The sequence below is a fragment of the Nematolebias whitei genome, chromosome 22 (assembly GCF_014905685.2).
Source record: "Nematolebias whitei isolate Nwh7 chromosome 22, NemWhi1, whole genome shotgun sequence".
In the NCBI taxonomy this organism is placed as follows: domain Eukaryota; kingdom Metazoa; phylum Chordata; class Actinopteri; order Cyprinodontiformes; family Rivulidae; genus Nematolebias; species Nematolebias whitei.
Window position 1 is genome coordinate 5,504,767 of NC_056519.1, and position 12,775 is coordinate 5,517,541.

A 12,775-nucleotide genomic window follows, 5' to 3' on the forward strand; every position below is an offset into this window, starting at 1 on the left:
CAGTAAGAGCGCTCCGGTCTACGTGCGGTCGCTGCTCCGAAATCGTGGAACCCGGTCATTTTAAAGAGCGCTGAGACTTTTAGGTCTTTGCTCAAAACTCGTGTGTTTTCCTCGGCGTTTGATCCACGCAGAGTCCGAGAACAAGTCGGAGCTGCTTTTTATTCTTGTCGTATTTTATTGTCAACTTTCTTGTGTTTTCTGTTAATTGTAGCACTTTGGTCAGCTTTTGTTATATTTATGTGCTATCTATAAATAAATTGACATTGATATTAAGCAAGTAGTGTTTTGATTTTACAGATCTGATTAAACTGTTAGTATACGTTATGTTAAAATACTTCCGTTCTACACGTGTTGGCACATCAGAACGCTTTAGTGCTGCCGACGTTAATCTACAAACACGTCGGCAGGGATTTGGAGCCATCAATGAAAACGTCTTGATTGGGACCCTGATCCGATACTTGAGTCTGTTCATCCCCAGTTTTCACCCAGGAAACCTCTTGCCTCGCAGTAACTGCACTTCCTGTCTTTTCTGTTGTGCACCGCAGGGTTGCCGTCCGCCATGTTAAGGTAAAGCCGAGGAGCGCGGCGTTGACCATGCTAAAGCGCCTGGACAAGATCCGCTTCCGAGGCCCCAGGACGAGAGACGAGTTCCCGGACCTGGGCGAGTCGCCGCCCGCCTCTGACGGCGAATGTAACGACGACGTGCAGCCGAAGCCCAGGTCTGCTGCTGTGCGGGACATGGAGGAGGTCCTGCGAGACCCTGTGAGTCCTAAACCTCTACGATTCCTTTCTGTCTCTGCCTCATGTTTACTTAGCCATTTGTCCACGCCCAGAGAAAATCCCTTATCTCAGCAGTACGTTGCATCATTTCCTCTCCACGCACACAAAACCTCCGTTTGACCTCTGTTTGACCTCTCCGTTCAACGAGCTACAAATCAGCGCTGCTCTTTTTTAAACCTCTGTAAACTCCGAGATGTAAACAAACATGACGCAGAGAGGCCTCGTCTTGACAGAGGGGAGCAATGGGAGACGGTTGCGGTCAAGACCAGACAGGAAGTGGTGAGATGGAGAAACGCTAGATAGGGAGGCAATAAAAAAATGAAGGAAGAGAAGAGATTAAAGGAGGAATTTAACATCAGAGGATTGAACCCTGAGGTGTCCTCCCCTCTGGTATTTACAAAGGAAGAGCACGTCCTTGCTTGTTACTATAAAAACACGGGTGTTCTCGTCGTCATGACGCTCGCACGCAGACGTTCGAACTGTGTTGGCTCATTTGAAACTGAGGGAAACGAATCCACAGGAAATGATCATATTGTTGATCAAAACTGTGACTCTCTGTTTATTATGGATTTGCCTGCGTTACTCTAAAGTCTGCTCGAGTCCTGATGAGGACCGGACTTCACCCTGAATCTGTGAGATGGGTCTCGTACGTCTGCGTGGGCTCCGGTCCAGCCCACCAGGAAGGGATCGCCCACATCCCAGCAACGATGAGTCACACTCCGAAGCCCTAAAATAGAAGACGCTGCTCTTATTTCTGCTTGAACACACGCACACGAGGCAAACGCACGAAAGACTCCGTTGCCGTCTGCATGTTGACGCTCCTGCTGCTTGGTGTAAATCTGTTGCTGGTTCTGAAAGCCCGCCAGGTCTCTGTACCCTTCAGGATCCGATCACATGACCTTTGCTTTAAAAGCGTGTGACCGTCGGCTGCAGAATGTCTGAGCTCATTTTATGAACTGACTTGTGTCATCCATGTTGAATCAGCAGGTCTTCACCTTCTCCTTTAGTAATTCACTGTTCTGCTAAAAATGTAATGTGGCTTTGATCATCCAAAACAATATTTTTATTTTATAAATTATCACCCTAAGCAAGCATCGTTTTGATATAATAATAAATATCAGAGCTGCAGAGTACGTTGACATTTACTGTCAAAACTGCAACAAAACATTATATTCCAGCTGCCGTGTGAGATCTGCATGTTGACAGTGCTGTGAGAGTCGCAGTGACAGAAGAACTTGAAGATCTAAATGGAGAAACTGCATTTCCTGAGAAAATGCAGTGTGAATGCTTATTGCAGAAGAACTTGCTAAAAAAACAAACTACTAAAATTAGCTAGAATACATTCTTAAATGCAGCTGAAATGGAAGAAGCCTAAATTAACAGAAGAAAGCACAAATATCATATTTGCTGAATTATGTTTTAAGAGCAGAAATGAGCACAAGAATTTGGAAATTAGCTAAACAATGCTAAAATTAGCAAAAAAAAAATGGCTGAAAAGTAGCTGAAAGGCAGAAAGAAGCTTAAACTACCAGAAGGAAGCAGAAAGAGCTGAAAAAAGCTAATAAAAAATGTGGAATTAGCTGAAAAGGCTAACATTAGCCTAACAGCTGAAATAGCAGAAAAAGCTAAAACTAGCATAAATAAGCTGAACAGAGTATAACGAGCTGAAATTGGCAAAAAAAAAAGTTAATTAGGCTGAAAGTAGCAGAAATTACCACAAAAACTTGAATGATCTGAAAATGGCTGAAATTAGCTAGAAAATGCTAAAAAGCTAGCTAAAGAGGTAGAACTAGGTAGAATTAGCAGAAAAAAGCATAAAGTAAACACTTTCCCAATTAGGCTGAAAGAAACAGAAATGAGCATAAAAAGGTGGAAATTATCAGAAAAAAGCTGAAATTGGCACAAAAACATCAGCTGGAAAGTAGCTAAAAAGTAGAAAGATATTACCTATTACCTTCTATATTAAAGATATTAGATATTATTATTATATTAGTATTAAGAAATTACCAGAATGAAGTTTAAATGAGTGCAGAAACATGTGGAATAAGCTGAAAAAGCTTACATTTGCATAGAAAACTGCTAAATAGTAGCTGAAACAGCAGAAAATGCTGAGAATTGCAGAAATAAGCTGAACATAACACTCTGAAATTAGCAGAAAGACGTTAGAAGAAACACAAAAATGTTGTAGTTAGCAGAAAGCTCCTGAAAGGAGCACAAAACGGCTGAAATTAGCCAAAATAAATGATTAAATTTGCAGAACGAAGCTAAAAGAAGAACCAGAACAAAATGTGAAAGGAGCAGGAACAGGTTGTAAACACATTTAAAAATGTGAAGGATGCAAAATGAGCTCAATTCATTTTCTATGAGGGGGAAAAAAAAAGGCTAAATATTTCAAAAAGCTAAAGTTTAAAACCATCGTATGTGTAAAAACTAATGGAGTTCTATCTTTTTGTCCTAAAATCTTTAAAGTGTTACAACTGATCTGTTGGTGCACGTGATTTTCAGCTACTACCATCTGAAATTTCAGCTCAGTATTTGTAAAACTGACTGAGTTGATGCAGTTATAGTTGTTTAGCTGTGGTGGTCATAGATTTGAACATTTATATTTGAACACGTGCAAGAGCATAAAGAAGCACCTGTTCGACTAATCTCTGATAATCTCCAGACATGAAAACACAAACCTCTTCACTGGTGATTCTGTCGTCGTTCGTCTCGGGAGTTACCGGCTCGAAATGCACACATGGTCCCAGAGGGAGTAGTGTGTGCAAAGCATGTTGGATCCCGTGGCCCAGATTATTACCACTTCTGTACGGAGGGGAACCATGTTATGCTGTAATCTGACCACGTTCATGCAAAAAGGAAAAATCCCACTCGTGCCCAGAACAGGAAGTGGCCGCCTGAAGCTGTAGCTGGTTGTTGGATCTGTGCTGAGAGTCGTGGCTCGGTAAACAGAACCTGCCTTGAGTGGATTTAATCTGGTCCTTGACACGAGCTCCTTCACACCGAACTGGTCAGAAACTGGGCAAACGGGAAGTCGAGGAGAAATAAAAGTGTCCCACGTCCCATTTCTATCACAATATTTGTTGAATTCCTAAAAGCTTCCATAATTAACTGTTTCATTGACCAGTCGTTCACCTGAGATGTGACTGCTCACCTTTCAGCTCATTATATTTATTTTAAGCGCATATTCATTGTATTAACCAACGGGTCGCAAAATCCCCAGAGCTGCTGCTCTGATAGTTCAGGGTAAAAAAAAAAATACTTGGATCAGAACAAACTGAGTAAGATTGAATAAAACTCCAGAACTCAATCTGGAAAATCTGTTGCCCCAATCTGAGCATCTAATGATCAGCAGGTGGATAGATCGGCAGGTGGATAGATCGGCAGGTGGATAGATCGGCAGGTGGATAGATCGGCAGGTGGATAGATCAGCAGGTGGATAGATCGGCAGGTGGATAGATCAGCAGGCCTGCATCCAGTTCACACGCTGAACACAGACCAAGGAAATAAAATGGGCGTGATGGCACAGTGTTGCTGTTGAATGTCGACGTACGAGAGGAGCAGGATGCCGACTGTCTCGCTGAAGGGTAAAGAAAAGGAAAGGGAGGGGGTGTCTGAATAATTAACCAGCTGATAATCGTTCAGCGTGACGTCGGAGCTTGACCTACTTATGTGGCCGGAGTCGTGTGAGGGCATCGAACGGCCTGCAGGTGTTTGATTGTCAACATGTTCGCCTGTCCAAGGGACGGAGGAGGACCTGAGGACCGATACTGCAGCAGAACTTCACCCCCAACCTCCTCCTCCCTACAACGCCTCCATGTTTTTATCTTTGTCTGCTTCTGTCTCCTGTCCTGTGTCTGTCTCCTGTCCTCTGTCTGTCTCCTGTCCTGCGTCCGTCTTCAGCAGAGACGTCAGTTTGAGGCGCTGGAGCGCAGGCTGTTGTTGGGAATAAGCTGCTGCTGCAGTGCGTGCATGTGTGTGTGCATGTGTGTGTGTCAGGAGTCTCTTAAAGGACCCCTGCTGTAGTCGAGTGGTGATGCTAACCCTGCAGTGCTCGTCTCCTCTCCCCCCTGCCTCACCCTCTCGGCTTCCTCTCACCCACATCTCTCAGTCCCCGTCGTTCTGCTGCTCGTGTGCGTCGGCGCTGAAAACCGTTTGTGCCGTTTGAGTCATCCGTGTTGCCGTAGTCAGAAGAGGGGGATTCTCCTGTTTGTCGTCCCCCCTCGCTCCTGCTGGACCCGAGCGTCGGTGTGAGTCAGCACCGGGCCGACCCGTGTGTGTTCGCTGGGATTTGTTTGTTTGTTATCCTGAAACTAGTTTTGTTTATTTTAATTATTATTATTTTGTGAGTAAACGTTTGTGTTTGTGCACAGGCTGGTTCGGGGTCTCCCACCATGGCAGCTGCCATCCAGGATTTCCAGAGGTCCGAGTCGGAGCGACTCAGTGAGGTCAAAGGTCATTTGGAGATTGCCTTATTGGAGAAACATTTCCTACGTGAGTACACGCCCTAACCTCACTCTTCCATGGCTGGATGCGTTTGAAAAGCGTGACTAAACAATCTTTGTGTACATTACCGTTTACCTGTGCGTTATTCTCACCGATTTCCCAAAGTTGTTTTAAAGCAATAGTTCACGTCTTTGAAAACGGGATTCTGGGGAAGATTTCTAAACGACATGAGAATCACACAACCCGAACGACTAATCAGCTAAAAGTGTCATGAAATGTGGGCAACAATGCTGTTGCTTGTGTTTATGACAAATGGTTAACTTTTGGAATTAACCCAATTTACAGTGGCCACCAGAGACCACTGTACTTTGAAAAAAGTTTAAACTATGTGAATTTTGCAAATACCGTATTTTTCGGCGCACTTAAAATTCTTTAGCTTTCTCAAAAATCGACAGTGAGCCTTGTGTATTAATTCTGGTTGTTCTTAATGATCTCGAACCGATTTTATGTTACACGGTGCTCAAAAATCTGACAAAATGTTTGTTTTGCTTAATGCACCTTTATAGTCCGAAAATTTTTATTTTATTGTTTTTTGTCAACGAAGTCGATAAACGTTCTTGCACTTTGGCACCAGATGTCTGTATTTCGAACGTCCGTTTCTAAATTTACACACGAGCGTCACCACTGAACAGAGTTTTGAATCGTTTAAACCTGAGCTCAGTTCTGTACCTGACTGTGTGGTGCATTCAAACATGAAGCACCGGACCGTCACAATGTTCAAATATTGATTCAGAGATGCCAAAACGCTACAATTAAATAAAGACTGTGGTCCAAAAATACAAGGACCATCTTGGAAAAGAACTCTTTAGACTGTTACTTAATTTTTCTGACTATAAGGCGCACTGGATTAATTAAACGAAACAAAACGGTCCGATAAGTCAAACTTTATTCAACTCGCTCACAATAACCACATAAAATCAGTTCCAGGTCGGTAAGCACAACCAGAATTAATATATAAGCTGCACCGGATTATAAGGCTCCATGTTAATTTTTGAGAAAATGTAAGAATTAAAGTGCAAAAAATACGGTAGCTTTAAATTTAACAACGCTCAGTTGGAATGAAACTCTGAGCTCAAAGTGTTGCTGGCACAAATGGATCTAATTTTTTCCAGAAACAAAGCGGTACTGTTCCATCATGATGAAAACATTTTTATTTAGCTGTTTTTCAAAAGAGATGCACTTGTTGCAAAGTGCTGCTGAGCCGTGAGATGAACGCGGCGGCGTCGGTTTTTACTGTTGGTCGACTTGAAGCTCAGCGTCTTTGTGCTCTGTGGTTTCATCATCACGTTGGTTTACTCCAACGTAAACAAGAACTAGAGCAACTGCGTTTCCTGTGTGAATGCTTATTGCAGAAAAACTGCTGAAATTGGCTAAAAACATTCTGAAATGTAGCTGAAATAGATGAACAAGCCTAAGTTAGCAGAAGAAAGCAGAAACAACACATATTTGATGAATTTGGTTAAAATATTCAGAAATGAACACAAAACTTAGGACATTGGCTAAAAAAAATAGCTGAAAAGTGGCTAAAAAGACAGAAAGAAGCTTAAAATACCAGAAAAATGCTGAAAGAACTGAGCTTAAAAACTGTGGAGGTTGCTGAAAAGATAAAATTAGCATCAAAAGAGCTAAATAGTAGCTGAAAGAGCAGGATAAGCTGAAACTAACAGACAAATGCTGAAAGGAGCATAACAAGCTGAAAATGGCATAAAGAAGTTAACTAGGCTGAAAGAAGCAGAAATTATCACAAAAACTTGAATTCAGACAACAGCTGAAATGAGCTAAAAATGCTAAAAAGCTAGCTGAAGGTATAGAACAAGTATAAATAAGCAAAAGAAAACAGATTAGGAAATTATCTGAAAAAAGCCAAAATTAACAAAAATCAGCTGAGAATGGCTAAAGAAGCTTAAATTACCAGAAAGAAGTAGAGAGCACATTTTTGATGAATTAGAAAAAAGTTTAAATGAGTATAAAAAAAAAAAGTGGAATTGGCCGAAAAATCTAAAATTAGCATAAAACGACTAAGTACTAGCTGAAATATCAGAAAAAGCTGAAACTTGGATAAATAAGCTGAAAGGAGCATAACAAGCTGAAATTAGCAGAAAGAAGTCAGAAGAGCAAAAATGTAGAATCGAAAAGGATCACAGAATAGCAGGAAAAACAGCTGAAATTAGCTGAAAGTAGCTGAAAAAAGTTTAACTTTGCAGTAGGAAGCTGAAAGAAGCTGAAGCAGAACAAAATGTGAAAGGAGCAGTAAAAGGTTGTGCACAGATCTAAAGATTAGAAGGATGAAAATGAACTCAGTTCATTTTCTATGAGGGGAAAAAAGTGGCCGAAAAGTCTAAACATTTCAAAAAGCTAAAGTTGCACCAATACCAAAAGTTATAGCTGGATTGTCCTGAAGGAGCTGAACGTTTTGATTTACGATTGTTGAAATGGCACAAAAATTGTGGACCGAGAAAAGATGCTGAAAAATGGATCAGAGTTGTGTGAACGCTTCATGAATGTCCACACTGTCAGTAAAATATTGCTCAACTCAAGCAGGACTTGTTTTAATTTTTCCTTCAGTTTTAGTCTTTTTCTTTCTGAAGGGCAACAAATAAGCACGTCTGTTCAAATGAACATGGCTGACCGTGTAATCTGTTTAGGACCATGACATCCTGTTGTGGTTACTGTACGCTGGCAACCTTGAAATTAGACGGGAAGCATCCTGGAAGAATCAGATTAATAATCAGATTATTATGGTTCAGCAGAGGTCACAGATGTTAACTGTGAAACGGCAACACTCCCAATAACCCAGAGCGCATTATGTCTGTGTGTTCTGGGTATTTTCAGTGATTTAAAAGCCGTTTGTGATCTTTGCTACTGACTGAGTTGATGTGTACGGCTGTGGTTTGGTCCATCACAGCGTGGAGTTCAGTAGAATAAGAGTTAGTGGATGATTGAATGCTTGTTTGTCACATTACAGCTGTTTGTAGCTTCAGCGTTTGCACAACTTTGTTTTTGGTCTTGTGGTCTTGTAGCTGGTTTTCAGTGACTGAAGGTGGATGGATGGATGGATGGATGGATGGATGGATGGATGGATGGATGGATGGATGGATGGATGGATGGATGACTTCACATCGGTGAAAACTTTGGTGTCGTTCGCTCAGTCCTTCTCTGGTTAGCAATTCCAGCTCATCTCTACCAACGCCTGATTTTATCTAACAATTGTTATAATATGTAAAAAAAAACACAAACGTAACGTTCTTTCGGCTGCTCCTTCCTCAGTGGTTGTTTTGAGTTTATTTTTTATTATGGGATGTCCGATATTTAACTTTATCGCTAATATCGACTGATACCGATACCATGCAGATAATATCACGCATCCCTAGTGTAAAATATTGAAAAATATTTGAATAGGTGTTCAAATAGCTCTTGTTGTCCCCCATTGCAGAGCGAAAAGGGAGAATTGGAAATCGTGCATCCGTCTGTGAATGTCGTGAGCGCGATGCATGAAAAGTTTAACACCAACTTTCATTTTGATGTGTGGACCTAGGAGTAAAAAAGATCCCTTTCCTAAATTAGGTCGCCAGGTCAAAATTCAAGATGGCCGACACCATATATTCATAGACCGAGTCTTTATTTGCCACCGGTGCTTTCACATAAAGATCAGGTACATGAGTGTTCTTGTGCAGAGTTCACCAGTCGGATATAATCAAGATTTTAAAACGTGGATATAAATTATTTTGAAAGGTTACATGACATTAATAAAGTTTAAGGAGTTCCAGTTGAGTCTGTTTTGAACGTTTGGTTGGATGATCCAACCAGCCGAGGCCTCTGGGTTAAAGCAGGGTCAGTGTGAGGTTAGCTTTGCATTAGGTCCCTGTGTTGTTGCCAGACTATTTTTACTTTCACTTTCTGGACTGTAACATTTGCATTCAGGACTTGAGCTGATGCCAAACACCAGCTCCATGACCAAACCCTTCATCTGTGAAGTCAGGAGAACGGAAAAGCTTAAAAATATATTATATAAACCAGGATTTAAGAGGATTTAAAAAAAAAAAAACTTTTGCATTGCATCAAGGAGACGGTTGCTCTCACAAATGGTGACTCGACAAAATAATGGAACGGTTGTAGCGTATTTTAAAAGCTGAGTGTAGCTTCAGGGCGGGCTGTGCTGTTAGAAGACTTTACTGAAGATGGACGTGGTTGAAGTTGAGATAAGAATCAGTTGGAAGATGTTTGTGCAAAATGGAGATCCTTGAGCAATAATTGTTTATCTTAATCTTTTTATTTTTTTTACTGGTTTATTAGTTGAAGGTCTCCAGGTGTGTAATGCCCTGGGAGCTGTCCCCGCCCACATACACACCACCTTATTTCCTGTGTGTGTAATTTATAGAAGAGAGCCACAGGAAAAGTGTGTGTGTGAAAGGTTATACGTGAGGCCGTGTTGTCTCACGATGCCTCTGACTGAGCTAAAAGCTTCATTGTTGCACCGTCAGGATGCTAACTCCACGAGCAGCCCTTCCATTCACGTCTTTTCCTTCCTCTTTGCCCTTCACTTGCTCTCACATCTTTAATCTCACCCTTTTTTTTTTGTCATTTTCTGACAACCTTTCATGTCCAGTTCTTTCTCTGCTCCTTTTTTTCTGTAGATGTTCTTTTTTTTTTTTTTTTTTTTTTTTATATATACGAGTGTGATATATTATCATTCAGGCTGGTCAGGTAGCTGTTTTTACATTCATCACCAGTTTAAAGCTCCATGATTGTTAAAAAAATAAAAAAATCTTTTTTTTTTTAAAATGTATTCTCGTCCCACAATTTTTAAACCGTTTCAGCAACTTGTATATAAAAACATTCAGCTCTTTAAGGACAATCCTGCTGTGACTTTTGGTATTGGTGCAACTTTAGCTTTTTTATTTTTTATTTTTATATTTAGCCTTTTCTGCCATTGTTTTTTTTCTCCCAGAAAATTAATTGAGCTGTTTTACTTCCTTCAAATCTTTGTGCTTATTATAACATTTTTTCCTACTCCTTTCAGCTTATTTCTGCAAATTTCAGCTTTTACTATTTCAGCTACTTTAAAGCTGTTTTATGCTAATTTATGCTTTTTCATCTAATTCCACATTTTTGCTCTCATTTGAACTTTTTTCAGCCAAATTCAGCAAAAATGTGCTCTCTCCACTTCTTTCTTGTAATTTCAGCTTTCTTTATTTTTTTAGCTACTTTTCAGCTGTTTCTTGCTCATTTCTGCTTCTTTCAGCCTAATTCGGCAAACATGTTCTTTCTGCTTTCTTCTGCTAATTTAAGCTTGTTCCACCTATTCGGCTACCTTTTTTTAGCATTGTTAAGCTAATTTCAGCAGCTTTCAAATAAGTTCAAGTTTTTTATGGTAATTTCTGCTATTTTCAACCTAGTTGACTTCTTTCTGCTAATTTATGCTTGTTGTGCTCTGTTCAAGATATTTCTGCTAGTTTCAGCTTTATTTCAGCTACTATTTAACTTTTTAAGCTAATTCCACATTTTTGGGCTCATTTTAGCACTTCCTGCTTCCTTCCAGTAGTTTAAGCTTCTTTCCGCCTTTTTAGCTTCTTTTCAGCTATTTGTTTTAGCTAATTTAAAATATATATATTTATTTATTTTCTTTCGCTAACTTAAGCTTGTTCTTCCATTTTCGCTATATTTCAGCATTTTTTTAATCTAATTTCAGCTGTTTTCAGGAATTTATTTTGCAATAAGCATTCACACTGCGTTTTTGCAAGGAATGCAATTTTTCTCATTTCAGATTTCCTTTGTGCTCCTGTCAGCTGTTCTGTATGTTTTATAAGGTAAATAAAATAAATAAATGTTTGCATGCACAGTTAATCCTGCTAAATATGAGGCTGTCCGTCATTATTTCACTTCTTCACTGAGAACAAACGAATGCCGTTTTAAGTGCTGACGTATTAGCAGAAGCTGAAGAGATTATTAGGATGAAACAAAATGTTCCTTTTAACAGAGTGTTGTGTTATAGTTGTTCTGCAGCAAAGTTAGTACTCTAAACTCCAAAAAGCCCATTTATTGTCTTATATTTAAATTAAAAGTCCATTTAGGTTTCGATGTGAGCACAGTCTGGATTCATTATGCAAGTCTTAGAGTTACACTGATTAATTTAAGACTCCAAGCCCCAGAATACCTTTGGATTATTGTTTGGATTGTTTTCCGTCAGTGCCTTTTCTTTTCAAATCAAAAAGGAAACGTTAAGTTTGTGTATGAAGTCTTAAAATACAGCTTTGCCGTAACATGTCTCAGAATTAACTGGGTAGTGTAAGACTGGCGTCGGGACTAAAATTAATACAAATAAATCCACACATATTGGGATAACATTCATTATTTTCCTCTCTGAATTCTGTAACTGCTGCTCCATATTTCAAGTTTTGAAAAAGTAAGCTGACTGGTAAATTAACAATGTATTTCAATGTCTTTTTATCTGATTTTACAATTTCCATACATCTAAAAGCTGTAACAGGGTCAAGTTGTTCTACGCCGTCACAACGCAGAGAAAAGTAGTTCTTAAATTATAATCCTGTGTTGAACCAGCCACACATTTGTCACCAGTTCCATGAAAAGTGGACAATCTTTGCCTGTTGGTCTACAACAGGGGTTGCAATGTGACTAATGATACAATTGATGTATTAAAATTAACAAACAAAAACCTGTATTTTATGTAAAAGATTTTAAAATTGTCATGCCTAATCACAGGGTTTTGACTAACAATTAGCGTAGATGCTGAAGTCTATTGAAAACGCCATTTGCAAAATTAATTTTATTCATTCATTTAAAAGAAACAAAACAAATCCATCTAGTTTGTTTTTTCCAAATTTATTGAAAACTTAAGTTGGAACCAAGTTTCTATTTTTACACATTCTGCCTGTATCATCTCTAAAATCCGTTCGATATCTTCACCCAAACAAAAAAAAAAAGCGTTATCATTTGCAAATAAAGCACACTTCAAAAGCCCTGACGCATCAACCAGATCATTCATACAAAATAAACAACTTTGGTCCCAACACAGAGCCTTGAGGAACTCCACATCCATTAACACAAAATGCAGACCTTACATTGTTTACCTGTACAAACTGTCTTCTATTATTCAAATAAATGGATAGCCACTGTAGTGCTAATCCTCTAATGCCATCTTTATTGTTTTTCTAGAATGGTGTGGTCAATAGTGTGGAAGGCCTTTTTTTAAATCAACAAAAACACTTAACACAATACTGTTTTAGATCAGCAGCATTTATCTATTCTGTTAGTTCCATGAGAGCCATTGATGTCGAGTTATTTGCTCTAAACCGTTTAAACGCTAACGCAGCGAGCATTATGTTTATCAGCTGTTTTTACACAAATTGAAAGTTTTAAAACGATTACTAAAGACGTTCCTATTATAACTTCAAAATTATCACAGTTCGTTTTCAGCGTTCATCTAAGAAAAGACAAAGATGTGAAAACAGCTTGACGGCAACATGTTTCC

The 12,775-nt window shown here is 39.4% G+C and overlaps 1 protein-coding gene across 1 annotated transcript in view; it reads left to right on the plus strand.

The window, feature by feature from the left end:
- The first annotated feature begins 558 nt into the window (after positions 1-558).
- Positions 559-12,775, plus strand: part of gramd4a (GRAM domain containing 4a) — a 46,470-nt gene continuing 34,253 nt past the window's right edge. The window contains exons 1-2 of the mRNA XM_037695936.1: positions 559-762; positions 5,154-5,274. Coding sequence (XP_037551864.1) covers positions 595-762; positions 5,154-5,274 — 289 coding nt within the window. The 5' untranslated portion in view covers positions 559-594. The remainder of the gene's footprint in view (positions 763-5,153; positions 5,275-12,775) is intronic.